We start from the raw sequence: 27,112 nt of genomic DNA, 5'->3' as shown, positions 1-27,112 counted from the left end.
TTAGCAGAGGGCAAGAGTGAGTGACCAAGCACTCTGCTTGAAGCCTTTACCCCACTGAGGGTCCATCCTCCTGCAAGGAGAATTGAGGCTTCAAAAGTCCAATTCATAGCAGACCCCAAGATGCAGTAAGACCAGTAAGAACTTTTACCATGGAATTTCATACCAAGAAATGCAGAGTTTCCTTTGCTCTTTAAGTTTACTTCTGCAGAGTAGTGTGTAGCTCAGAAAGGGAAAAAAATGCCTGGCAGGCCTGAGTGCTGCCTGAGCACTCAGAATGGAAAGAGGCAGAGTTTCTTCTAGGCACTGCAGCTCTGGAATTGTTTGCCTTACTAAAAAAAAAGTAATCCTAACTTGTTTTAACCCTGAGATCCCCATCATTTTCCACAGTGCACATCAGACCAGTCACAGGGAGCTGAGGCTGAGGACTTGGCATTGCAGATGGAATTGTCCCCAGCTCAAGAAAAGTCCATCTCTATGGGCAACAGAAAATAGGCAGGGCTCTTTGTCTAGGGGGAACAGGATTATTTGGATTGGCTTTCCAAAGAGGCAAGTAAGGACCAGAGCCAGTTACCAGCACTTATGAAAAATCCACTTTTTAAGAATTTAGAAAAGTTTTATTGTTATTTGCTGCTTTTGTCTTAGTCCTGTTACATCAAGTGTGGCAGGGTCAGAGAGGAGGGGCAAAGTTTTGTTAAGGACTTAAGTCTTCACACTGGATCTCATGGAAACTTTATTTCCTTCACATTGCTCATACTATGGGACTTCAAAATGCACCAGAATCTTGGCCACTAAGCATCAGCCTTCCAACAGTTAATGCAAAACATACTGTAGCACTGTTAAGTAATTCTTTCTCACATGATGCAGCTGCAATTTGTCCTTCATTGTCACTAAAACCAAAAAAAAGCTGGGAATAAACTGTTCTAGGGCAGAGCTAAGTGACCAACAATTCTGCTACTATGTTGGCCCTGAGTGTATTTTTTTTCCAGAGATTGATACAGGCTGAGATATTTGCATTTGCTTGCTCACTCTCACATGATTAGCAGTGTTCCACTCCCTGAATTTTCATCACAAGAGGTTTATTAGCAGATAAGTAATCTATGCAGCCACGGTACCATGTTGTTCTCTGAAGAGCAGCATGTGCACTGCAACAAATCACTGGCACAGCCAAAATAGAAAGCATTGCTCCAGGCAGCAGGAGCAGCAGAGGTAACAGCCTGGCTCTGCACTATCAGCTCTCCTTCCAGTCACATCCAGCACCTTGGGCGACCTTGCTGACATTTCAAGCAACACAGACCATTTATCTGAGCACTGTGTGAGCCAAATGTAATCCCACATATGATAAACTGAGCTGCAGCTGCCTGAGTGAGAGCTGTGTGTTTGCAGGTTGTCTTTTTTCTAGGAAAATATTTCCTGTCCCCTTTTCAACAGGGGCAAAACTGGTAAGTTGGGCAGAACCGCGGTGAGCGCAGTCAATCTGAACACAAACAAATGATTGGCCATTTGGTTTATGCTGAAATAATAACCTGGGCCTGACTGATTTCATGGTTGTAACTCCACTGGTTCCACTGCCCTCTGCCTGTTGACGTGAACTTTCTTTTTGACCCCCTCAAAACCCCTTTGTTGAAAGGATGCACATCTCTCTATCACCACTGCACCTGCCCCTGCCCTGCTCCCCATCCTGAGCACAAGTCTGCTGATGCCAAGGATCTTTGCACACTCCAGGGGCCTGTTGGCATTCAAGTCACTCCCAAGATCTTTCTTTTAAATTAAGAAATCAAGAGGAAGTACAATCATCAGAGAAATTATGCTGCCCATCTTTGGAAGGTGAAGGTACAAGAAAAATGCTTTTTGTGAAAAAAATAGCCCTTAGCTGAAAGAGGTTCAGGCTCTTATTCCTCAGTCAGAGAAAACCCAGCTTAGTTATTAAAGTTACAATCATCTTTCTTTACTTCTGATTTTTTTGTCCAATATATGCACAAGCTCCTGGCCCCTGCTCTTATCTGACATTTACTGGAAGACCTTTCTTCGACCTGGCTGGTCTGTACCATGCTGCCAAACATCTCCTACCTTCACCAGCTGCATGGGAGCTGATTTAATTGCTCTTTAAAAAACCATCTTCCCCTAGACATTTCTTCTTGTAATTAAGCAAGCCTTTGTTTTCCTTTCACTGCCTGATAAGTTCTATTTATATCCACAGCTGCTGAAGTATCTTCTTCCCAATAGCAGGTGAAGAAGATTCCTATCACAGCACATACTCTAAAAATCCTAGTCTGTTTTCTCAAGTCATTTGATGCTACCTGTCTTTTGCCTTCTGGAAACTGCCTCTCTATATTTTATTGGCACATACAAAATGACAGGAATGTCCCTGGGAGGGGGCAAAGCAATGAAAATTAAAGGAAAGCTCCAGGACAATACAACAAAGGTGACTGTAGAGCTGAAAATGGTGGTCCCATCTCCTCTCATCTACAATGAAGCACTGGGGTTTCTCCAGGTATGTGGAGGAGCCAAACAGATATCCTCCTTTTCCTTGTGGGATTAGTTTTTCAGATTGTGCATCTCCTTAAACCTCCTCACTCTACTGGCATGAGAGGAAAAGTGGAAGCAGCAAGGGGAGAAGATGGTGGCAAAAAACCAGCTATCCCTACATCCCTAGAAGTATCCTTGTGTTTGCAGATTTTTACCCTGGGGTATTTATTTTGAACTCTCCCATACTTAGAGGAGACACATGGAACCATACACTAGTGATTAAATTAAAGTCCAATCTAGACAAATAGAGAACAAAACTATAGAACTGGCTGAGAGGGGAGCCATACATGAGGTCAGTTGCTCCTGGCCTTGTAGCCAGTGTTGCAAATCTTATGCAATGCTGCAAACCACACTCAGACTATGCTGAAAGCCTCACCCAGACCCATTCCACACAGCTACACCCAGATAAACATTCCCAGGGTCAGCAACACCTGTGCTGCAAAGACCGGAGTTGGATTTTCAGCTATGGTATCAAGAAAATCAAACTGCATTTCACCTGGAGATATTGAGCTCTGTCATTTGTTTGTCCTACCACAAGGTAGAATTCACATCTGAATTCAAACAGGCTTGGATCCCCTTTGTGTCTGTCAGTCTTCAAACCAATTGTGGTTAAAATAAAAGCTTCTGTTAAAACTGACCCTCATATTAGCAATTTCACTGTAATTACGGAGAAGCTTTTCCATTTAACCCTACACAACAGTCCCTTCAGGCTCTGCTGTGTGACCAGTGATTAAAATTTAAAAGTCCATCCTAGACAAATGAAGAACAACACTACAGAAATGGCTGAGAAAGGAGCTCAGGTACAGCACTCTGTAGCTTAAGGGCTGGTTTCTGCCACTTGTGAATTTGCAGACCAAAGCACAGAGGCTGTGGTAAGAGCACAGAACCTACTCTCTGCAGCTGTGTGCCAGGAACACAACTGATAGTCTCATCAGTACCTCAATACCCAAGGGAGCCACTGCAGGATTCTTCCTTCAGAATCTGTGCAAATTGCCTGGGCATACAAAAGGGTGAACCAGTGTGCTGAGATCAGGCCTCAGCCTTTACAAGTTTTGCAATTGCTCCTTGTACCAAAGGAGAATGAGCTCGCAGTGGTTCCATCTGGAGAGAGGTCAACGAGCTGCACCCCAGCAAATTGCTGATGGTGTCTGCTGGCTCCAGCCTTATCAGGTGTAGTGCAGGCACCCATGTGCTACACAAATTAATTCTGATTTAAGTCCCAGCACCTTGTGCTCAAGTTCAATGTCCTGGGCTCTCATGTGAGACTGACAAGATGTATCACAGTTCTGGGAGCTCTCTTAACTTTCCAGTGCCAAATACTTTAAAGGGGTGTTGGTAAGTAAAGGGATGCTCTGAGTTATTTGCACCAGAGGCAACTGGATTGAGCCACTGCAACATCTATGGGGACAACTCCCCAAATAAACATAAAAAGTGCAGAACATGTAATGATGTGTCACATGAAAACAAAAAGCAGGTGCTGCTGTGATCCCCGAGCTCCATGCCATGAAGAGAGGCAATAATTCCATATTTAAAAAGTTACAGGGTTATCCAAGGAGAGGAAAGGGTAGGAAGTCAAAACAGGGTCATGAGAAACAGAGAAGAATCTTCCTGTTAGAAATGAAGGAAAACTTCAGAGCGAGATGAGCCATTGGGAGCAGACCAACGCCTGGAAGGATCTGAAATGGCACAACGAGAGCACTGATAGACTACATGACCACATGTGTGACCACATGTGTCTGGATTCTGAGGGTAAATATGCAAGTTTTGTGCAAACACCTCTGCCAGAACACATTTATTGTAGTTTCTACCTACTGTGCCAGGCCAGCATGCCAGTCCTTGTGTGTAACTGAGAGCAGACAGCCACTGTGAAACACTGTGTCCTGGGAATGCTGTACACGTGTGCACTGGGGATGAGGAAATGTCTAGGGATGCATTATGTGTCATTGGAACCTAATAACCTCTACTCACAAAAATCATTCTGATTTTGGACCACTCTGCCCGGGAGAGCCAAGTCTAGCACACTATGTCTGGAGAAACTGCCAGGTAAAAAGCACATTCCTTGTCTCAGCCCCTGGGAACAGAGGGGCCTGGATCTAGCAGCCACATCCCTCAGTAAGCACCATGGAGCCAGCAGCAGGGACAGCCCTTCCTCTGCACCAGGGACACGGCAGCAAAGGCCCCTCCATGCCACAAGGACAAGGCGAGCAAATGCCCTTTGCCTTCCTCTGTTGCCTCCCTTGGTGCCCTCCCAGGGCCTTTATCCACAAAAACTCTGTAAACAGAGGTGTGTTGGCTGCAGCTGGTTCCCGACGGGGCCGGTTGGAGCTGCCTTGGCAGGGCAGAGGGTGAAGCATCCGCCCTTCATGTGCTGCAAGGCAGGTGCTGGAGGCACGGCGCCAGCACAGCCATGCCACGGTGCTGGAGGCTTTCTGCTGCTCTCAGAAAATGTCCACATTCCCCAGGGGGGTTGCCAGGGATCCCTGTCTGTCTCTGAAGCCCCATCCACATTGTCTGTGGGCACACAGAGGCTCCCACCACAAGGTGCTCTGAGCTCCCCTGGGCAAGTGCTGACCTTCACCCACCACATGCATGCCCTTCCTCCTCAAAGCATCCCCCCCAGTTTTCACCAAACCTGACCTCATTCCTAGGGGTATCCCCAAAGGTGGCACACATGGAGAAGACCTCTGGCTGTGCCCAGCCCAGGAGGATTGAGTCCCCCCTGCAGCAGCCCAGTGCTGGGTATGAGAAATCCTGTCTGACCCATCCCCTCCCAGGACAGATTTGCATATTGGGTCAGGCAAGTATTTCCAGCCACTTGATTTCCAGGGGATAGTATTATTCATGAAGCTATTTGCAGTCCCCAAATCCTTAGTTGCTGTTTGTTGCTTTCTTTCTCACTCCCTCTTCCCTGTTTTTAACTCCCCCCTTGGCTGTTGGTCTGTTAAAAAAAAAAAGGTTCCCTTGGCTGCACTTTCAGTAGGACATTCCAAAGTCAGACTATATGTATTAAATGAGGATAGATGCCAGGTTTCTTTTCACTACATCCCAAACTACTAGAATAGCACCGAAAGCTGTAAATTAGGTCAGCTTTGCACAACAGCTTCCTGAGCCTTTTCTGGAGTGACGCTGCACAGCCTTCGGGCGACTGTCACTTTAAGCAGATCTGGTGCAGCTTGTCTTGGGGGACTGGTGTGATGCAGTGGCAGCTCTCCCAGGGCTGTCCCCTCCTCTATATAGACACAATTGGAGACCCAGAACTGCCCCTCTGAGGGGGCACAGTCAAGGGGAGGCACAGGAACCCCACCGCACCCCAAGGCTGCAGTCTGATATTGGGGGTGAATATGGGGCAGGAGCCCAGCCCGCACAGAGGACAGGGTGGGTGCAGGCAAGATGGGCAGCAGCAGCTCCTGGATGAAGAGCAGCAGGCTGAGCAGCAATGCTGAGGTCTGAGATTGACTGGGGGAGCTTCTCATCAAGTCCTGTGTGGCTTCCAGCAGGTCACTGAAAAGCCTTCTTTTTGGATATCAAAAACTTATTTTTGGATACAGCAAATGAACCAGGAGGATTCCTGGTGCTCAAATGGTGCACCCTGCATCTCTGGACAGAGGGACTGAGAGGAAGCCATCCATATGAGCTCTCTTTTGCCAGATAAACCATTGCCACCTTGGTACACCATTCACAAGGTGAAGCCAGTTCCCTGCTCCCTGTCGTGGATGATTAGCTCCCATATTTTGAAAACCTGGAAGCAAGTAAGTGGGAATATGGCAGGGGATATTTTGAGAGAAATTCCTGTGGAAGAGAATTTATGGTCTCATATGATTTTTCTGACTTTGCAGAGAACTTGCTGGTGCAGCACTGAGAAGAGCTACCAACAGAGCAGAAATATGGGCTCCTTTCCCAGAACACTCTCCTGGCCCTGCAACCCACAGCTCAGGGACGTTCTCATTTAGGGGTCATGTCTGTGTGTTTAGTAGCCCTGGGCATATTTGCCTTCAGTGAGTTTGTCTAATTGCTTCTTGAGCTTGTCTAACCTTGGGGTGACAAGTCCCACCATTCACATTTGTGTTTGGGCAATGTGCATGCTGTCTCCTCTCTGCTTACTTGGATTTCAGAGTCCTGCCCCATCCCATGTGGCACCCTCAGGCTCTTTGCCTGGGACAAGACCATCTCTGGGCCAGGGACAGGTATGCTGGGAGGAGAGAAGGAAAGAGGAATGGGTCCAAGTCCTCAGCCATTAATGGAAACACAGGAGCATGAGGAATGTAATTAGTGTCTTGGCATGGTGCTTGGGAAAGCCAGAAAGGCACATCAGAGAGGGGAGGAGAAAGGGATCAAGGGATAAGCCAGGGAGCAAAGATCACAAAAACAAAAAGCAAAGCACAAGGCCAGCATTGTGAGGCCCTTGAAGGCTTGGGCAGCTCCACCATGCCTCTTCTGGTGGCTTCAGGGACCTGTGAGACCTCTGGGGATGAAGGAGACAAAGCCTATGGTGTGAAAGGATTCTTCAAGGACCTGCAATCCTTTCTAAACCCCTTCTACCCTGAATGCCAGTTCAGTGGTTTCCATGGAAATGTCAGCAGCAGGAGAGCAAGCAGAGGTCCCTGCATCCTGGGTGGGATGGGCAGGACCAGCAAGAGCAGTCTCACTCTCTTCCATATATTGCAAGTCTAAACAAGTACACAGATACAGATCAGATAGGAAAATCTTTTCACTGCTCTGACACTTGCAGGAAGCACTGTGAAGGTTCACACCTGGTATCCCCTTGAGACCTTTGCAAGCCAGAGAATGGTAAGAGGAGATGGAAAGGGGAACAGAGAGCACCTTACTACCTTCAGCGGAGCTCCCCGTGGCAACGTGGTCCAAAACAATGAGAAAACAACCACTTTCTACCCTAAATTGCAGCAGCAGACCTTCAGCAAAGCCTTGACTTGGTTTAAATTGCAGGAGCGAGCTACAGCTCATTTGCCAGGGCCACCTGTCCCTGCTCCCTCCCAGACTGTGGTCTGTCATCCCACAGCACAGCCACTGCTTCCCGGGAGAAGCACTGCAAACAGGGAGGAGAAAAGGCTTGGAGTTCACTGCTGAGTGTTTATTTGCAACATGCTGTTGTGTTTGGATAGAGTTCCAGGCAGGATGTGTCTGCAGTAAACACAGGAAAAGGGCTGACGCTGGAGTCCTGTGGAAAGGCTGGCAGTAGTCTCAAGTTTAATTAAAATGGCCCCTCTTGGGGTAGCATGTGAGTCCTGAATGATGGCTGATAAAGACAGGCCAGCTGCCAAGGACTCATTTTTCTGGGTGCTCTGGAGGTGCCTTGGCCTTTTGACTTTTCTTTCTAGGAATGGCCCAAAGAGACAGCAGATGGATTTAAACACTGAAACATCTGATAATGTTCTTCAACCTCAAAACCAAGTGTGTGTCTGAGACAGAAACAAAGCCTGAGTTGTGCAGAGAGAGCTGTGTACAAGCCTCTCTGGATTGAAATCATTCTTCCTGGGCAGGGAGTGAGAGGGATGTTAAAGAAGCTCCAGGCTGCTGGGTCAGGCCCTGTAATGTCAGGGTTTCCATGCTCAAAATGGCTGAAGGACAGCGGATGGATTCTCCATAGAGCACTGCCCCCTGCTGTGGGCTCACCATTCCCACACGTTTCACTCCTCACAAAACCTCCTGGTAGGAAAAAAATCTGCAAAATCCTGGTGGCCTCACAAAATTCTGCGTCATTCGCTGCCTATGTGTCAGCTCGATGTCCTGAGCATCTACCACAGAGCAGAGCCATCCTCAGAACGTGAGGAAGAACTACTTCCAAAAAAATTACTCAAAATGTTCCTTAACAACTTGGTTTCAGGACTGGAAGGAATACTGAGTTTGCCAACACTAAATTGGGAGGAGCCATCGAATCCCTCAAAGGCAGAGAAGCCCTGCAGAGAGACCTCGACAAGTTAGAGATGGGCAATCAGCAACTGCATGAAGTTTAACAAGGGCAAGTGCTGGGTTCTGCACCTGAGACAGAGCAACCCTGGCTGTGTGTATGGACTGGGGCACGAGAGAGTGCAGAGCAGTGCTGTGGAAATGGGGTCTGGGGTTCCTGGCCGATGGCAAGTTGAGCCAGCCGTGCCCTGGCAGCCAGGAGGGACAATCCTGTCCTGGGGGCAGCAGGCACAGCATGGCCAGATGGGCAAGGAGGGGATTGTCCTGCTCTGCTCTGAGCTGGGGCAGCCTCACCGCGAGTGCTGGGGGCAGTTTTGGGTGCCATAATATAAGAAATACATAAAGTTGTTACAGAGCTTCCAAAGGAGGCCATGAGGATGGTGAAGGGTCTGGAGGGGAATCTTTATGAGGAATAGCTGAAGTCACTTGGCCTGTTCAGCTTTGGAGGAAAGAGCTCATTGTGGCCTTCAACATCCTCATAAGGACAGCAAAGGCTCAGGTATCAATCTCTCCAGTGACAGGACCTGAAGAAACAGCTTGAAGCTGAGTTGGGTGGGTTTTGCTGGGTATCAGGAAAAGGTTGCTCATGCAAAGGGTGTCTGGGCACTGGAATAAACTCTGTAGGAAAGTGGTCACAGCACCGTCCCTGACAGAGTTCAAGAAGCATCTGAATAATGCTCTCAGGCACATAGTGAGATTCTTGGGATGTCCTGCTCAGGGTCAGGAGCTGGACTTGATGATCCTGAATGGTGCCTTCCAGTTCAGCATATTCTGTGAAAACAAAAGGAGGAGAGAGGAGCAAGGAATTCGGTCAATGTATCCCTTTACCTCCACAAAATCCCCCACTGATACCTGAGATCTGGGGGCATCTGGGTGTGCAGCAGCTGCAGCCCAGGCCCTTGACACCAGGATTTACCCTGCAGCAAGGCACACGGCGTGTCGAACGCAGCCGGTGGTGACAGATGGGACCAGTTGAGCCCAGTTGCAGAAACCCTGGGGCAAGTCCACATGCTTGATTTTACTGCTCAGCAGGGATGGAGAAAATACACACCTCTAAAGCATCACTTGCCCTAGTGGCAGTGAGGTGCTGGCATCAAGTGGAACCCTCAGTTGTGGTGCTCAGGGAGTTACAGCTCTGCTCAGCGGTGGGAGAGGCACCCGAGAATGTTCAGGCTGCTCAGAGGGAGCCACGCTGTAAGAGCTGTGTCCAACAAAATGCTGCTGTCACCAAAACTCTCTCAAACCAGTCAGGACATAAGAATGCCCCCAATGGCATTACATTTGTAGCCACCAAACCTCTCACTTGCTGGCATGGAGCATGTCCATTTGGAATAATAACATGATTTTCACTCTATGATTCTTTTCTCAGCATTTGCCAGGATTAATGTGTAAAGCTCAGGGTGAGTGTGGTAGCTCACAAGTGTGATTTCTGGTAACTTGATCTGCTGTTGAGTGAGTAGTCTGCCTGCAGCTGTGCTGCTGGAGGGCATGCTTTTTACGGTGGATAATGGGTTTTGAAGGTGGCCTCACATCCTATGGAGGTGATGCTGGTCTCATTTCTGGTAGGTGAGCGTGGTAGCTAAAGATCCAGCCTTTCACCTGCTGAAGTCCATCACAGCTTTGCCCTTGTCTTCAGGAGAAGCTGGTAGCAACTTTCAGTTAAAGAAGGAAATGTTAGAGGAATGAAATAAAGTCCTGTTAGAATCCAAGCTGCAGGAGGAAAAGCTGGTATTTTTATAAAGAGGATACAGGGAGCACAGGAAATTTTGGAAATTGCATGGATTTTAGATTAAATGAGCTTAGTGTGCATTTACTCTGAATAAACCATGAAATAGCTTGTCAAAAGTCTACCCTACAGTAGATTGTAAAGTATTACGTGGTAGATTATAAAATGACTAGTGGGAGAATACCTTGATTGGCAGATAAGAAGAGGTGGCTGCTGTAGTGAGATTCACAGAATGAAGCCCCGGGGCACTACTACCTACAAAGAGCAGTTCCACCCACACCACAAAGACATGGCTGCAAGCAAAGGAAAGGGAGATGAGAGTTTCTTACATGGCTGTAATTGGGACTCTGGGGAAACAGAGATGGAGATGGCTCTGAGAGAGATTTTTTTTTAGCCAGGAAGAAGGCTTTTTTGGTTGACATTCATACTTGGAAAACCTGATGGTGTTGGTGAACTGCCAAACACTCAGAGAACCATTGCATCATTCCATGTTGGTTTGGGAGACACAAGGTTGGATTCTGCAACCAGGCATCTTACATCAGCAACTCCCAGCAAACGGCAGAAAATTTATCTTTGTAGTGACATCTGTGGCTGAGCTAGGAACTGAAACAGCAGGTACTGAGTAACCGCTCTGCTGGCCTGGAAAAGTCACCAAGGTGGTGCAGTGTAAGGTGTATTTCTGTATTCTTCATCCACTTTGCAGTCTGAAATAGCCAAAACAAAACTTTTTTTTTACCCCTCCCACTTCCATTTGTTTTCTCGATGTGGCTCAATGTTGTCATTAAATTAAATGTATCCAAGCTTTCGGAGAATGAATTCATGCAGGGATTAAAATAGGCTAATATTATGCCATTGAAAAATTCCTTAGCTTGATACTGAATGAAAGCTCAGTGCTGACCTGCACAAGTATTTCTGCCCAGGAACAAAAACAGGTCTAAAAGACAGAACTGAGAAGACAGCTGGCAGGATGAAATGAAGAAAGAGAATGTCAGCTGCCTCTCCGGGGACCAGGCCTCTTTGAAATGAGCCCTGCCAGACAAAATAGAAGTCTTGTTGCTGGGCTTTAGCAAAATGTTAGCAAAGGCCAGATCTGGTAAGCCCCAAGGCTGGGGTACCTCAGTGTCTGATTAAAGTGGTAGGAGTGGGTGGAATGTGAATGTCCAACTCAGTATTAATGCTCACTGGTCTCTGCTCCTCAGCACACCCAAGAGAAAAGAAATTAGTTTACCCTGGCCCCAGGACTGGGACCCATCAATGCTGAGGGCAAACCCTGGTGTCTCCCTTGTGCCAGCCCCCTGCAAAGGACATGGGGCAAGGAACTGTGCCCAGTGCATCAGGAACATGGACATGGAGACTGAGCATGGGTGTTCTCCCCATAGTGCCAGGATGATCTGTCTCAGGTTTAAATAGGGTTTCCTACTAAGAACCACTCTGTTAGCTGGTGTAGGTAGACTTTACATGAGCTGAGAATGTTATTGAAACACCACCAAACAAGAGAAAGGTTTTTCCTTTATCATACTGGTATGACTGAAATCTCAAAACCAAAAGGGGTTTGAACAGAAGGAAGGATTGTAACCCACCTCTGGCCATAATTATTTCAAGATAGCTGTTCATACAGGGCATGAGTACTTTTTGTCCTGCCATAATTATTTTTGCAAGGTGTTATTTGGGGTTTTTTTAATTGATACATCCTGGAAATGAACTATATAGGAAGTTCTCTGTTATAAGATTCATGCTGCTAGCCATATGGGTCCATACTGTGTCTGCTACATAGGACAGATTAATAATAAACCTGTACTTACTTCTATATGGATAAGAATAAATATTCATCCCACTAGCTGGTAAATCCCATTTCAACTACTGTATATAGTTATATGACTAATTCCCTTACTGCATAAATGGTTCTGGTATAACGACTATATCTATTTTAGACTAGAAGAGTAATTTAATTTATCTACATGAGTAGCTATCCCAATACAGATGTATTTATACCAGCACATCTGCAAGAGAGCAGATCTACCCCACTCAAAAGGAGCTTTGCCATGTTAGCTGTGTGCACAGCTCAGCATGAGGGCACCTTCCAGTCAGCAGGAGCTGGCACAGAAAATACAGTTCTGTGTTCTGTAACACGTGCTCCTCTGCAAGACCCAGTGAGTCCCTTTCCTCCAACAATACAGGGAGGTGAAAAACAAGTAAAGCAAATGTTGAAAAAAAAAGGAAAACAGATGACCTCTGACATCAAGAGATCTTCAAAGAAATTGTGTCCTTCCTCCTGTGGGGAAAGTAGAATTGTTTACGTCTCTTTTGGTCCAGCAGCAGCGGGTGTAATTAAAGGCATGGCCTGATTTGTTTGACTCATTGACAGCCTGAACAGCCACCTCATGTTTTGTTTGACCACACCAGAAGCCAGCCTGTTTTGCAGGCTGGGGTTTAATGGGTGAGCAGCCCCCATTCTAAGGAGCCTCTCTTCTCCTCTGAGCCACCAGGTTCTTTCAGCATTTGACACTTCCGTAGAGCTTTCCCCCCGTGGGCTTTCCACATTGCTATTTTTGGGAGATTTCAGACTTGCAGCACAACCTTCGCTTGTTCAGCTTCTCTCTGACTGTAATAAAGCCGCCCTGCACCCCTAATCATCTCAGTGTTTGGTATTAAATTATCCATCAGAGCTTCTTTGATAGCAGAGGGAGTTGATTGTACTGTTTTTACAGAGGATAAAAATAGCAGCCATTGCAGGCAAGGGCAGTGGGGAGGGCTGAGGCAAATGGAGACAGCACTTCTGTGACTGAAGTTGGTGCCTTCACCTGCAGACAGCAGGGATTGGTAGTAAAGGATCTAGTTTCTGGAATAGTTTGAAATATAAATAGTGTTGTCTGAATTCATGCTGATGACTTTGATCTGTTACATAGGGAGCAAGACACTGGATGCTGAAGATTACCCTGCAGTACCCTGAAAACTCCCAGTCACCAGCTCAAAACCCCTTCCTGTTTCTACAGCTGGCTCCATCAGACAACCCTGCTTCCCTTTTGAGTGCCAGCGCTGCCCCAGGCGTGCACACCCCAGCCTTTCAGGGGGCACAGTGAGCTCCTGGGCTCTGACATGGGAGAATGCAGCTCCTTGGAATTTCTGCAGCTGTTAAATAAGTGGGGCACCCTCCTGTGATGCTCTGATGAACCCTCAGTCCCTGCCAACCCCCTTCCAGCTGCTCTGCTCCTAATCCAGGCTCTGACATTCCTTCTTCCACCATGCCCATTGGTATCACCAATGCTCTGAGGCAGCTCTCTCTCCAGAACTCGCTGACAAACTCACTGCCTGTAGCCCAGAGGCGGGGTTGACTTGCAGAGGCAGGAGTCATCTGCTGATGGTGTGTCCTGAAGCAGGGAGGAGGTGGGATTTGCCTCCTTTGGCCCACACACCCGAGAGCCCACCGTCGCCAGAATGTCGTGTGCCGCTTTCCTGCTCCCTCAATGGGCTGGCCTAGGAGAGCACAGCCATCTGGCAGCTCCCATGTGTGAATGATGCTGCTAAAAAAATGAGGATTTCACATTCAGATCCTGGTTTGTTTTTTTTTTTTTTTGTTTTTTTTTTTGCAGAAGTGCCAATCAAGCATGTGCTACTTGGACTGGGAAAATGGTTTAAGAAGTTTGTCAGGATTAATGGAGCTTCATATCAATTAAGTGGAAAGAAAATCAATAGGAGCACATTCCCCTGCAAGGTGAGGCAATTTTGTGTCCATAATTCAGTTTTCCTAGGGCTGAAGATATAGAAAGACCCCAGTTATCAGGAGCACTTCAGGAGACAGCAGAATAATACAGTGCACCTGAGTGCAGATCAAAGTACACCTTTGGGTAGTGAGTTTATATCTTTCATCTAGAGAAAGGGATGTGCTCTGGTAGCAGGAATAATCAGTTCTTTTCACTAGGATGAGGTACTGGAGACATAAATTTCAGGGATCTGAACCTACATCCTTTGGTACAATAAGAGAAAAAAAAAAAAAAAAAACAAAAAAAAAACCCAACAGGTGAATCCTTTACTATTTCCTATCACTTTTTAGGCCACTGTCAGAAGTCATGCAACCTCTCAGACACACACCTGTCCATCAGGACCTCACAAGGGACATACCATTTATTGATCTGTGATCACCTTTTGGCAGTATTAAGCTTTCATTGACCAATAACTGGATGAATGTTTCTCAGAAATACTGATGCTCTGCTATTTCAGCACTACACATACAGCCAAGGGCAACCCTTTTCCAAAAAGCACTGAGCCCTGTCCATCCCCACCCCACAGGCTTTCTGGGAGCACCTGTGCTCTACTGACTCAAGCAATCCCTGAGAACACATCTCATACTTTCACATGCAAAAAGCTGTGGATACCATTGGAAGTGAGACACAGTACTAAATTCCCAAGGACTTGCTTGGAGTCACAATGCCAAGCCACCAGTGTCAGTGCCTCAGGCCAGCTCCTGAGGCTGTGACTCATGTGAAGGGAGCTCAGTGGTCCTGTGTGGGTGCAAAGGAACACAACTCAGCACATGCAGACATCTGCAGTCTCAGAGGGGACCCAAACAAGGAGGATCTGCCAAGTCCCCCATGCTTCCAACAACTCAGATGTTTCCAGAATGCTGAATGCAGAAGACCCTGGGGTGGGGGGAGTGAGTGGCCACACTTAGGCTGAACTTGGTGCACACCAACTCTGAGAATCTGCCTTTGTGTCTGTGTGGCTAACCACAAGTTAAGTATTCAGCCCTTGAAAAGTTTTTTAACTGATGGAGACACTAAGGCACAAAGGAAAAACAGTCTGAGATGATCCTGCTTTGCTAAAACTTACATCTGCAACTTATAAAGCGAATTGCCATGGCAAATTGCGATCAGTGAGGCTGAATCATCTCCCCATCCTCTGCACATTTTCACTTTGACATTTGTTGTCCTTCTTCTTCTGTTTAACGAGTGAGTGAAAGATATTTGAAACTCATGTCAGGGCGTCCTAGCAATTGAAAAAATAGTCTAAAGAAAATAAAGGCATTTAAAAACTGTTTAAAGCTTCTCAGTGTAAACAGAGGAAATAGAATTATTTACCTGTGTTATTATGAATTTTATTCTGGTCTGCAGCAAGTCAGAAAGAATAAATCTGAAGATCCAAAGCAATTAATACTCTGCTTTCTCTCTGCCTTTCCTTGCCATCAACTCCATTAAACTTTACTTGGATAAATTAAGCTTTGATACTTCAGCTTTACATATTATGCATAAGAGATATGCATAGACATACAAATATATATAATCTAAATATCTTGATACATACATAAAAATTCAGAGATAAATAATGTATAAATAATTATATAAACAACAGTAATAAATATACAATTAACATATGTAAATTCTGAGGTCTATTATTTAGGAGAAAACTGATTTTTTAAAAAAGATGAGCATTTCATACAGATGAGTTTTATGAAGATAGCAATGTGATGACTGGTCTCTGGGTTACTAACACTCAATTAGCTCTTCTTCCAACCTATTACTCATGTCAGGAAAAATGTGTCTTTCTGAATAATCTTCATTTGAGTGCCATATCACCCAGAACTTCACAAGGTAAATATCAAATTCAAGGAGCAACAGCCACTGGATAAGAAACTCTATTCTCTGTGAGTGTCCCAGTGGTTTGCAGACAATACTTTTGCTTTTTTAAATGGGAATAAATTGTTGCAGATTCAGGAGCAAAGTTATTGCTAATGCAAACTAAGCAGCTCTTCACTGACTTCAATAACTTGCAATAAAATATGGCAGGAACAAATCAGACCTAAATCCAGCCTGGAAAATATGGAACAGTCAACACATTTTTTTGCAAACCTGGTGATTGGGGTGGTTGGAGCAATGGCTTGTTCTGCAGAGAGGAGCTATGACGTGATGCATAGAACTGTAGGCTCAGTTATTTATGAATCCTTGGGAGATTGTTGGGGATCCTTGTCAAAACCCAAGAATGCATTGAAAGCATGAGAAAGGAGCTCATTATACAGACAAGGAGCTCTGCTTGTTACCCACTGCCAGCAGGACGTCACCTGTGAAATCCTCTGAATGCTTTCCCTGACTCCACGAGGTGATGATCATGGAGCATGGCACTGACACAGAGCTAGGGGACTAATGCCACCTATGGACTTACCTGTTCCAGTGTGCAGTGTAGATGCATGCACTGATTCCATGGCTGTGCAGCCCTGCCATGCCTGGCCTGCACGAGTTAGTGAGACACTGAATGACAGCGAGCACAACAGGGGCAGGGGACCCTGGGGACAGAAATGCCATCCCTGTGACAGCTGTCTGTGGCAAGCAAGAGAGCTGCCCAGCCAGGTGTGTCAACTCGAGGGAAACAAAGGTGAACACCAGCAGGAGGGGAGGAGGGATGTTGAGGCATGGTCTGAATGATCTAGCACTGCTATTTAAGTGCAAATTTAAACAGCAGATTTGATATACATGTTTATAGACAGAGTGCATAGCTGGGAACTGCCTGGGTTTGGCTGGTACATCTCTGTATGAGAAGCAGAAGAGGAGCCCAGACAATTATACCTTGAAGGGAGCCTGCCAGCTAAGACTTTAAGTTATGCACTACTCAATTCCAGTCACAACCAGCATCCAGTTGCCTGAAATTCCAGAGGGACATCAAACCCCTCCTGACACATCCTCATCTTGCCCAAAGCTTCAGTGGTTGCCATGTCTTGCACTCCCAGTGACATCTCCTTGTCCAGAAGCACTGCTGCCAAGTGAGGGACAGGAATTGCCAACAGCATACCTGAAACTACCCGTTTTTCCATGAGTGATTTTGTTCCTTATATTCAGAATGCCCTTTTATTTACAAGGAGACGAAGAAAAAGCGTTTGTTCTCCAGCTCAGGGAAATGCTGCAGTCAGGTCATACATCACTGCATAAGAAAGTCAAATAATGATTCCCCTGACAGAGGTACAACACTCTTTGCAGAGATGCTCTACACTTAGTTATTGTGCCCGAGGCATCACACTTTCCCAGGGATAACATATGGCAGCATATTTATCCCAGGACTTGTAGGGCTCCATGTTATTTTTCATAACTCACAGGTATAAAATTTGTCCTTGTGACCTCGCGACATTTCAAGACAACACAAAATCAATAGAGCACATTGAATCATCAGCCAGCTTAAAAAACTAACCCAGCTACAAGCCATTATTATAACAGCGACAGACGAGCATTACTATTAAACAGTCAGAAGTGTCATTTGTCCCCAGCCTGCTCCACTGCTTTGGTCTTTGGGGTATTTTGGAGCAATTCCTTTCCATCGTGTCATTTAAGCACTAAAGGGGGATCTTTTATAAGCTGAGAAAGGGCTGCGGTAGCAGCTGACATGATTTATGTTTAATAAAGGCCCTTTTAGCGCCAGGAAAGAGGGGCCCTGCCAAATCTCAGGCGTCTCTCGAGCCGCTGCTATTGTCCCTGGGGCAGGAGCACTTTTTAGGTCCCCTCTCCATCCCTGGGAACAAAAGGACAGCTGTACGCTTGGCTGGCTCGGGACGGGGCGCTTTGTGTACCCCGCGCACATCATTCACGGCTCGTGAATAAAGATGACCTCTCGCAGGACGGGACGAGGGGAAAAAAGCCTCTTTATTCAGCAGGGCTTGAATTAGCATAAGGACAAGGAAACCGTTCCTTGGAAGTCACAGGATGAGCTAGAGAGACAAACAAGCCAACTACAGGTTCCCTGCGAATGGTGTTCGGGAGCTGGGAAGTGTAAGAGCCGAGGGAAGCCGTCCCCACTCACGCGTGTGCCTGCCCTGGCTGCCCCAACAGCTTTGCCGCGGAGCTTGCGGCCCTACAGGAGCACAAATCCAGCAGGCTACGTGGCCATCGTGAGCGGATTTCCACCACCCTGATCCCTCCACATCCCTCGGCTCTGTGAGCAGCAGCAATATTCGCCTTTATTTCCCGTACTGCGGCCGGCGGCTCAGCGGCGAGCGCACAATGACAGACCGGATTCTTTCGCACGCCGCGTTTAGAGGCGATTCAGCGGCTTATCACCATGTAGCCGCTGCAATTAAGAGCCGTGGGAGCAGCGGCAAATGAAGTTCTCCTCCCCCAGCCCCCTCCGCCCCCCATCCCTCCCCCTGCCCATAGGAACAGGCTGTCTCTCGCCACCCACCACAGCAGCACAATCGCAGCCCTTATACTCCGAGCTCCGGCGAATACTGTGTGACCCAGTAGCCAGGGGCATGGCAATAAGCACCAGGGTGTCCTCCATCGCTTCAGATTAGTTTTCAGCTGAAGTCCTGCTGTGTCAACTTTAATGGCCCTTAGAAACACGATTTTCTCTCCTGGAAGTCTTAGCAACAGCAGAGTTAGCTTGGATTAAAAATTAGGTAAAGGCAGAAGACAAGGAGTGAAGCAGAGTTTAAAATTAAATTAAATTCCAAAACTGTTTTTAAAGTAGAATTGCCACTTTCTTTTTGGGTTTTCAATGCTCACGGTAGTTGCTGTTTTCCTACAGGTTTCGCCTCTTGAAAATTATCCCATCCCTCTTTTTTCCTTTTCAATTCACCCTTTTTGCTAAAAAAATTTGAATATGTGGCACTGACTGTAGTTGGAGGCTCCAAGTAGAGGAGAAAAACGTGAAAAAATACATATTATTTCAGAATTTTTGATTTTCAAGTCAGTCGCATCACTTCTAGCCCTCTGCAGCCAGTAGCACAATGAACAAACCAGAGTCTTTAAAGTCGTTCTTGTGTTCTGTAAAAGTTTCATGACTCTCCAAAGAGTCTGTGGCAGAAGAATACACAAAAACACAAAACAGGGCAAATTAATGAGATAGCATCAGCCTCCTCCAGTGGTCTAGGTTACTTTGGAGTGGAGATAAACATCGGCCAACTCCAGTGTAGGCGACTAAGTGATTTACACAGGTGGGCATTATCCTCCTCACTGTTAAAAGGACCAGAAGCCAAGTGTTTTACCCCTAGGGGTGTGGTTTATCGTTGGAAAACTAAGTAATAGGACATTACCATTTCATGTAAAATATGCACATACATGGGAGGACATGACACATTGAAGATTTCTGACAGTGGGTGGTCAAGAAAAATTGCTGGAATAAAGACATTTCCTACTGTGCATTAGTCCTTGTACTTTAAATGACAGAAAATGAGCCATTTGAAAGATATTAAACCACTTGCTTGTTTCCCCCCACTCTTGCCTTCTTACCCTGCACCTCAAATGAGTCTGGTTTATTTAATTTCATCTCATGGGGAAAACAGCAGCCTGAGTGTGACTGAGGCTAAGCTCAACATCCGCAGCAGGAGCCTCTGATGTACGGGATGGCAACGCACCTGCACCACTCACAGCCACGCTGGAGCCGCAGCAAACAATCAATGAGTCCACAGAGAAACTGAAATCCAATAAAAATTCCTCAAGGAGGCTGTGAGTAAACTCAAGTGCATCAAAGGGGATGCACTACAACTGAATGAAGGGACTTCTGAGGAGAGTAGCTGGTGAGAAAAGATTATTGAAAGCACTTGTTATTGAAGAAAGTTATTAATACAAGGGGACTCCTGCCACCCTTGGAGGCACTCTGCCTCTCTGTTTCATTATGGAAACGCTTCCCTCAGGCCCCATCTGCCTGGTTTTCTGCTGCAGATGAAGGTGACCCAGAGGGAATTCCTTGCCACACATCTCCTAGGGCAAAGCCAGCCTTGTTGCAAATCAGGCAGCAGAGCCTGGCGGGTGCTGCCCGAGGAGGCTCTGAAAGCACAAGGCTGCAGAACCACCGCCAGGGAGATCCCCATGTGGCAGGTTGTGCTTCCTCCTCGTGCACTGGACGTCTTGGCAGCAGGCAGGGATTTTGGGAGAGTGACATGACTCATGTAGGGCTTTTTCTGGGAACACGCTCCAACAGGACACAAATTATAGGGTATGCTTGGATAGGTACTGTCCTGGATGCAGGCAAGACGTGAGAGCTGTATACAAAGGAGATGTCTTACCAGAGGAATCAGGCAAAATCCTGCAGGTCCCCATAAGGGAATATATATATATTTATCTCACATCTTCCATTGCTCTTCTAGAATCATTCACAGATTAACCATGCAGTACAGCCAGGAGTACTAAAGCAATCTTCACTAGTCAGTGTTAGCAGAAAAAAATGGGGCATAAAATGTGAAGTATTTCATTAAAGGCCAACAAGAAGTCGTAAACAGACCTCCTGCCTGTTTTCCAGTATTTATGACCAAAAAAAAAAAAAAAAAAGAGAGAAAACCAAAACCCAAACAAACAGTGGAGTTAGGCTTTGCCAGCTTTAAAGGGAAAAATAAAATAAGGACAGACTTGGCAGTAATAGAAAATTCCCAGGTGAGGCAGAGAGGTGAGACCCTCAGCTATAAGTAAAGCCAGGGCCCACATGACAATCAGATTTCAAATACATAGCAACTTTTAAATATGTAAGTAAATTAGACAATATTAATAATCTCATGGTTTATGTGTGTCATAAATCAGGGAGATGAAAGGTGGGTAACTATATCTAAAGCATTGACTTTATCATGGAGAAACAGGATTTTCTGACAACCTCTAGGTTCAGTTTGGTCAAGCAAGCAGTTGAAGTGAGTTTTTTGCCAAAAGGCTCAGTCTCATAAAAACTGTTGGTAGAGTTACACACCCATGTGACTCAGGCTCTCAGCTTGTTCAGTTTTATTCCACAATAAAAAGAAACACAGATGGGCTCTCACAGCTTAGACCAACAGTGTTTATGGGGGCCTATCACCCTGCAGGTTGTAGTGCCAGCCCAGCAGCTGAGTGACATCTTTGCACTAGTTCTTGGAGCTCCAGATGGGATGGCTGGACATACACAAAGGAGATGCTCAATGGCCATGAGGGACTTTGCCCTAAGCCCTGTGGCTCCTCTGCTGCTACTGTGAGAGGGTGAGAGCCTGGCAGAGGAGACTTGGCATGAGCCAGCAAGTTGCCAGGAGTATTCCCAGCAGAGCTCAGCACCTTTTCCAGAAGGATGTGGGGCAAACATCAGTTCAGGAGAGGTTTGAGGAGATTCCCTCCTCCCTCTGGCATGCTTGCTCCAAACTATGGAACACCACACCCTGTGGAAAGGTTACCCAAGGAAAGGCCATTGCCTCCTCTCCAATGTGCAAATGGTTAGACACGTGCAGTAGTTCAATTTTTCGCATATCCACAGAGTTGACCCCCTGTTTTTCTGGCAGTTTTCCATCTTTACTAAGCCCCAGCAGCAGCTGAGGGATGCAGCCTTGTGGGACACACATGGGACTAGGAGGGGGACCAGCAGCATGTGAAGGAGCAGGGCATGGGCTGGAGATTCCACGTCACCAGTGGGACAGGCAGCCTGGCAAAATGGGATTGCAAGTTGTTTTCTGCAGCCTGGCTTATAAACCTCAAGACTTATAATCTGTTGCAGGGGGAAAATTGGGGTGCTTTGTGTGTCTCCTGCCAGCTTTGTATGGACTTTCTCCAGCTTCCCGAATTTCTAACCTAGTTCTTGGTTAAAAGCCCTGATTTCAGCATGAGGCCATGAACTCAGTCTGTCTGTGGCATGAGCCACATGAAGAGCAATGGCAGAAACTTGTGTTTCCTGGTGAGATGGCATTTGTGTGCCCCTGGTTGGAGAGAGACATTCAGGAGGCATCTCCCTCACTGCCCTTAGCTGTGGCACATTCAGAGTGGAAACATGGGCACACCCACACACCCAAACCATCCTTTTTGGAGTATGAGTGGTCCTTAAATACCTCATTAAAAACAGACTTATTCAAGCCTGGACACTGGTTTTAAAGTGCTGAATCCTAATCTTTGCTGTAGTATGGCAACTTGATGCAGTGTTTACAAACATTTGAAGGCATAGCATGATAAAAAAATTGCCACCAATCCTCCAGAAAAATGCAGGATTTGTTTCCTACTTCACACACAAACATTTGTGCTGTTCTGTCTTTGAGAGCTGCTGAGTGAGTGCAGTGAAGCAGCCTCTCCAGCCAGCTGAGCCAGGAGCTCTGCCTGCACACAGCTCCTCCAGCCCCATATGGGCACAGAGATAATGTGAGTGGTCAAACTGGGACCCAGCCTGGCTCCCACAGTGGCAAATAATCCTGTAAAAATTCATTTTGTACAGGCTGTTATCTTTCTGAAGGAGGAAAGGTTATATTTATACTATAAAACCCTATAGGAACTTTGGAACTTCTTTTTCCTTGGTGGCTTTTTGGTTTTTTTTTTTGGCTAAGAAATAGTAAGATACTCTTTTATAGTTCACCCAGGTAGAATTAGTGGCAGATATATGAGGCAAATTTAATGAAAAGCTTCTAAGCTTCTAAATCTATGGAAGACTATGAAAATTTCCCCAAACTGTCCAATCCATCCCATCCTTCTCTCACCTCCACTGCTGCCCTCAGTGTTGCTCAAAGGGCTGCCCAGGCAGAGGGGCAATGGGGAGGATGCCCAGTCCCTCTGCCCCCAGGAGTAAAACCAGCAAAAGAGCATTCTCCCACCCTCCTAGCACTGAAGCAGCTCACAGATGATTGCTGGGAAAGATAGATCCCAAAAACCATCAGACCATCAGCTGAAAAAAGTGCAGATAAATGTAAACATGGTTTCCTTCCCATTCACAGCATTGGTAAGGGGTTTTTCACCACAAATGGATGGGAGGGCATATAAATACATTTACAGCTCAGGGGAATTCACTACATCACCTCTGCTCCTGCAAGCCTCTCTGCAGGCTCCTGCTTTTGGGAGATTATTTATCTCAGGTCCCGAAAAGGGAGGTTGCCTTGCCAAGGTAGGATTTATGTGAGGATGTGGCTGCAGAGAGAGGTCAGCTTTGGGACAGCCTGGCCTCCTCACCTGAAAAAGGCATCGGGGAGAGTGGGCAGCAGGACACGAGCACTAAACAGCACAGCAGGGTTGAAGCAGGCCAATCCAGCATCCACAGGGAGACAGGGGATGCAGGGAGAGCTCAGCTTTCTCAGTCTGGGGCAGTTCCCAGAGCTTCTTTGGTTTCGTGCAGACAAGAACTTGGCCTCTATTTCTCCCCTAAAGCATGTTTCCACTCGTCATCACTTCTGTGTCCATGCTCCATTTGCTTGGACTGATGACATGAGTCCTGTCTGGGCAGTAACCACTCACATTTACTGAGCAGGGCAGGCTCAGATGGGGAGGGGATGAACCCCTGCAGATCTCAGCTGCTCACTGTGCACTTTGGTTCCCTTCCCCAGCCAGACTCAGGAGCTCATCCCTCCATCTGGGCATTGCTGGGGGGATTAGTTAGCATACATGACATGGTTACGTGAGATAGCCCAGGGCTGGATTCAGTGGCTGAGGAGATCCCTCTGTTTCTAATGTTTGCACAGACTTTTAAGCCAGGAGCACTAAGCACTGCACGTAAATGTGCAGCAAAGTGTGTTTGCTGAGGGACAGATGCTTACAGCAAACAGGGATGCAGCTGGGGACTGCTGCCAATGGATACAATGAGCACTTGAGAGGAAGGGCTTTAGCAGGAATGGCATTACACAGATAGCTTTGATAAATTTCCCCTTACAGGAGGTGCACATGGTGGGATTTGCACCCCAGGCTCCCCCTGCAGCTGTGGTGGCAGCACCCTGGGATGCTGCAGCTCAGTGCACCAGCATTTGGCTTGGTGTTTCACCTCCAGGGCCCTTTCCCAGTCTTCCCACACCCATGCCCACGGCCACCATCTCCATGCCATTGCCATGGGCAATGAACCACGGGGCCCCTCTGAGGGCAGGCAGGAGAAAAGGGGAGGTGACAGGGACAAGAGTGGCAAGAGAAAGGGGTGCCTGGGGGCTGTGGCAGCCTTGCACCCCAGCACCAGCTCTGGTCAGGGATTGCTTCCCATAAAGCATGGGTTACATTAGTCAGACTCAGTGACATTTATTTCTTTTCCTGCCTGAGCTGTGTCTAAGTGCCTGCCCATATGTTGGCTCGCTGGCAGCTCTGGGCACCCGGGGTGTGCTGTGCCTGTGGTCAGATGGAAAATGGCTTCACCCTGTGGGGAGCTGGCTCTGAGCTGCATCCTCAGGTGCTGGCTCTGCTTTCCCATCCCATGTCACCAGCTTTCACCACAAGCCAGCCCTGACTGTGGCAATATGCCCTACCAAGTGTCACTGGGGGACCTACTTCAGCTTCCAGACCTGGCAGTAATCACATATTGGCCTCTTTGGGATGCTTAAAATGAGCAGAGCAGCCTGGCCTATCTTACAGAGTAAGATCTACTGCTGCTCCGAGTCCCAGTCCTGCTCTCACACTTTACTGGGAATTTGCTTTGCTCCTGTGATTGCTTTGTTTCTATTTCCCTGCTGTGCTCCCAGCATCCCTGCCCGAAGATGTAAATATCTGTAAAAAGCAATCCCTGTGCAAGCTCCATCTCCACCGTGTCCCACAGTTCTGAATAATACTGAACATGGGACTGCTTTGTGGTCACTATCCAGCTGTGACTTTAAGGGGCCGAGAGGGATGCCATGCTAAAGGTCTTCCCACTCGCTTCCCAGGAAGAAAGGAAAGAGAAAAGAGAACAACTAGTCCTGATTAAAAGTGCTTTTTTTTTTTTTTTTTTTTTTCCCCCAAAAGCGGTCTCTGCATGCAAAGATTTGGTTCAAGGAGCATTAAAATCACTGCTGTCAGTAGAGAAAGAAGGGCTGAAGGGAATCTGGGCCATTGGCATTGTGCGAGGGTTGCTATGGCAATCCTGCAGAAAGGCAGTTTAATAGGCTTTCTTCCCAGGAAACTCAAAACTGCAGCTCGCAGGCTGCAAAGCGGCGCGTGCAGAAATATTTTCATGAATAGCATCTCTGTGGAAAATTTGGTTGGCTGTTTACACCGTCCCTTGGAAAGCAGGGCAGTGAGGAAGGTGGTGGCAGATCACCTAGCGGTGGCTGTGACACGAGGAGGGGACAGGGACGCTGCAGGGAATGCGAATCTCTGCACAGCACGGGCGCTGTGCGATTAAAAACACAGACAAAGATGATCCCCCGGCACACCGAGGGATGCTTTAGTAAACAGGCAGGACCAACAAGGGGCTGCTTGCCCTGAATTCTCTGTCTCCATTCACTGTTATTCCCAATGCAAAGTTTCGCTGCCTCTCCACTCTCCCCTGTAATATTTATCATATTAAAAAAATAATGGCATCAGCTAAAATAGTCACGAACGTTAGCTGAACACCCTGCTCTTTTCAGAGGAAGATTCAGAGAATTCCAGTGATTCAGGGCTTACCTGAAAAGCCCTTAACTGTTGTGGATTAAGGAAACATATTTTATCTTAATGGAAGGAAAGAAAGACTGGGGATTAAAACATGAGACTGCAAGAGAGGATATCTCTGGCTCTGGCAGACCTGCATTTCATGACGTCTGGCGAGTCACATAAATCCCTCTGTGCTTCTGTCCCTCCCTACCACCTGTAAGCTGGTAATATTACAAGCAGTTATTTACTTTTCTGGGTACTATAAGATTTCATTATTTTGATCTTCTTGACTGCATGTTATATAATATATAATTTAACATAAAGAAATTACGATCAAATATGTGTGTGTCCAGCTTGCTGGGGAAAATATAAATGGCTCACCAGCCTGGCATATGGCAAGGGAGATTTTCCCTTTTCTTTGGTAGTAAATGCTTTGCACTTCGGAGCAAAGAGAGCTGACTATCTCTTTGCTAAAGCCAGGAAATTCCACATTATCAGAATGTGTAGCGCACAGCTAACCCACAAGTCTTAAAAGGTCATGAGTTAGATTTAAGCTACTGTACTTTTTGCTGTAGCTCACTTTTCCATTTCATCTGCAATTCCAGTGTGGATCTCTCTCAGGGCATCAGCTGAAAAAAAACCTGCACTTATTATAAAAGACAGATGTGTGGCCAGGAGAAAAAAAATTAAACCAGAATTACATTATATTTTAAAATCAGAAGAAACCATAGAAAAAATTACTTGGGATGAGTCAGGATGGGAAAACAATAGATAATGGTCTGAATGCTTCGTTCCCCACTGAGTTTGCAGCCGTCTGGCAGAATTATGTTATGTAAAGGGATTACTGCCCTTGCAACATTAAGAGGAGAGTCTGAGCTCCTAATTTTTAGATTCAAAGCCAGGCTCATGTAACAAAATGGAAATCAGAAAAGGATGAAGTCTTTGGCATCTGTGACTTTTTTTGTGGGCTCACCACAGTTATAGGGAAGTTTAACAACTAATTACAAAGAAAGGGGAGAAATGGTCTGCAAGACTTTTAATTCTCTCTGTTAACAGAGACAAGTCAGATGTAGGAAATCCTAAACAAACTATAGCAGCCCTCCCTCTGTCACTAGCAGACAGTGATGCCAAAAATGTAACACATTAATTTGTAATTGTTTGGGAAAATTATGTCTAGAGGAGCAAAGCAATGCCTCAAGGTCCCACAACCTGTGAAGATTTCTTGACCTTCTTCTTGAGCTTCAACATTGAACTTCTCTCTTAACTTGATTATGTAACTTAATTAGATTATATATTACTAAAAATTCAGAACTTGGTCTATTCTTTAACCTATGAGGTAATGAAAAGTTGGTATGGAGGCAGAGCTGCAGCTGCTTCATTGTACCCCAATGTGCAGTGGGAAAACTCCTACAAGCTTGTTATCTCTGTTCTTCCTAGTGAATGACTACAGGACAGTGCCCTCTGTTTATCTTTCAAGCCCTTTCAGGTAGTTAATGCCCAAAAGGTATGGGCTGATTGATTTTTCAGGAGCCAGACAGTCCATTAATAATTTTAGCAAAGTCTTCCTTGGAGCCAAATCTGGAGGAGAGATTACAGACCTTCAGGGACCTCGATCAGGTCTCTAAATTGAAAGCTACAGTGAATCCAATTGAAAAAGAAAAAAAAAAAAAAGGTCATTTACATGTGATTATAATTCATCTACATAAAATGAAGTTGTTTCACTGCTATTTTTAGGCAA

General features: G+C 46.4%; 1 protein-coding gene across 1 annotated transcript in view; it reads left to right on the top strand.

Annotated features, from left to right (window-relative positions):
• TRMT61A (tRNA methyltransferase 61A) overlaps positions 1-14,159 on the top strand; it is a 55,698-nt gene extending 41,539 nt beyond the window's left edge. Inside the window, exon 4 of the mRNA XM_031504908.2 lies at positions 13,768-14,159. Coding sequence (XP_031360768.2) covers positions 13,768-13,940 — 173 coding nt within the window. The 3' untranslated portion in view covers positions 13,941-14,159. The remainder of the gene's footprint in view (positions 1-13,767) is intronic.
• The last annotated feature ends 12,953 nt before the right edge of the window (positions 14,160-27,112 follow it).

Source organism: Lonchura striata, chromosome 6 (assembly GCF_046129695.1).
Source record: "Lonchura striata isolate bLonStr1 chromosome 6, bLonStr1.mat, whole genome shotgun sequence".
NCBI classification, from domain to species: domain Eukaryota; kingdom Metazoa; phylum Chordata; class Aves; order Passeriformes; family Estrildidae; genus Lonchura; species Lonchura striata.
This window is presented reverse-complemented; position numbering and strand designations above follow the sequence as displayed.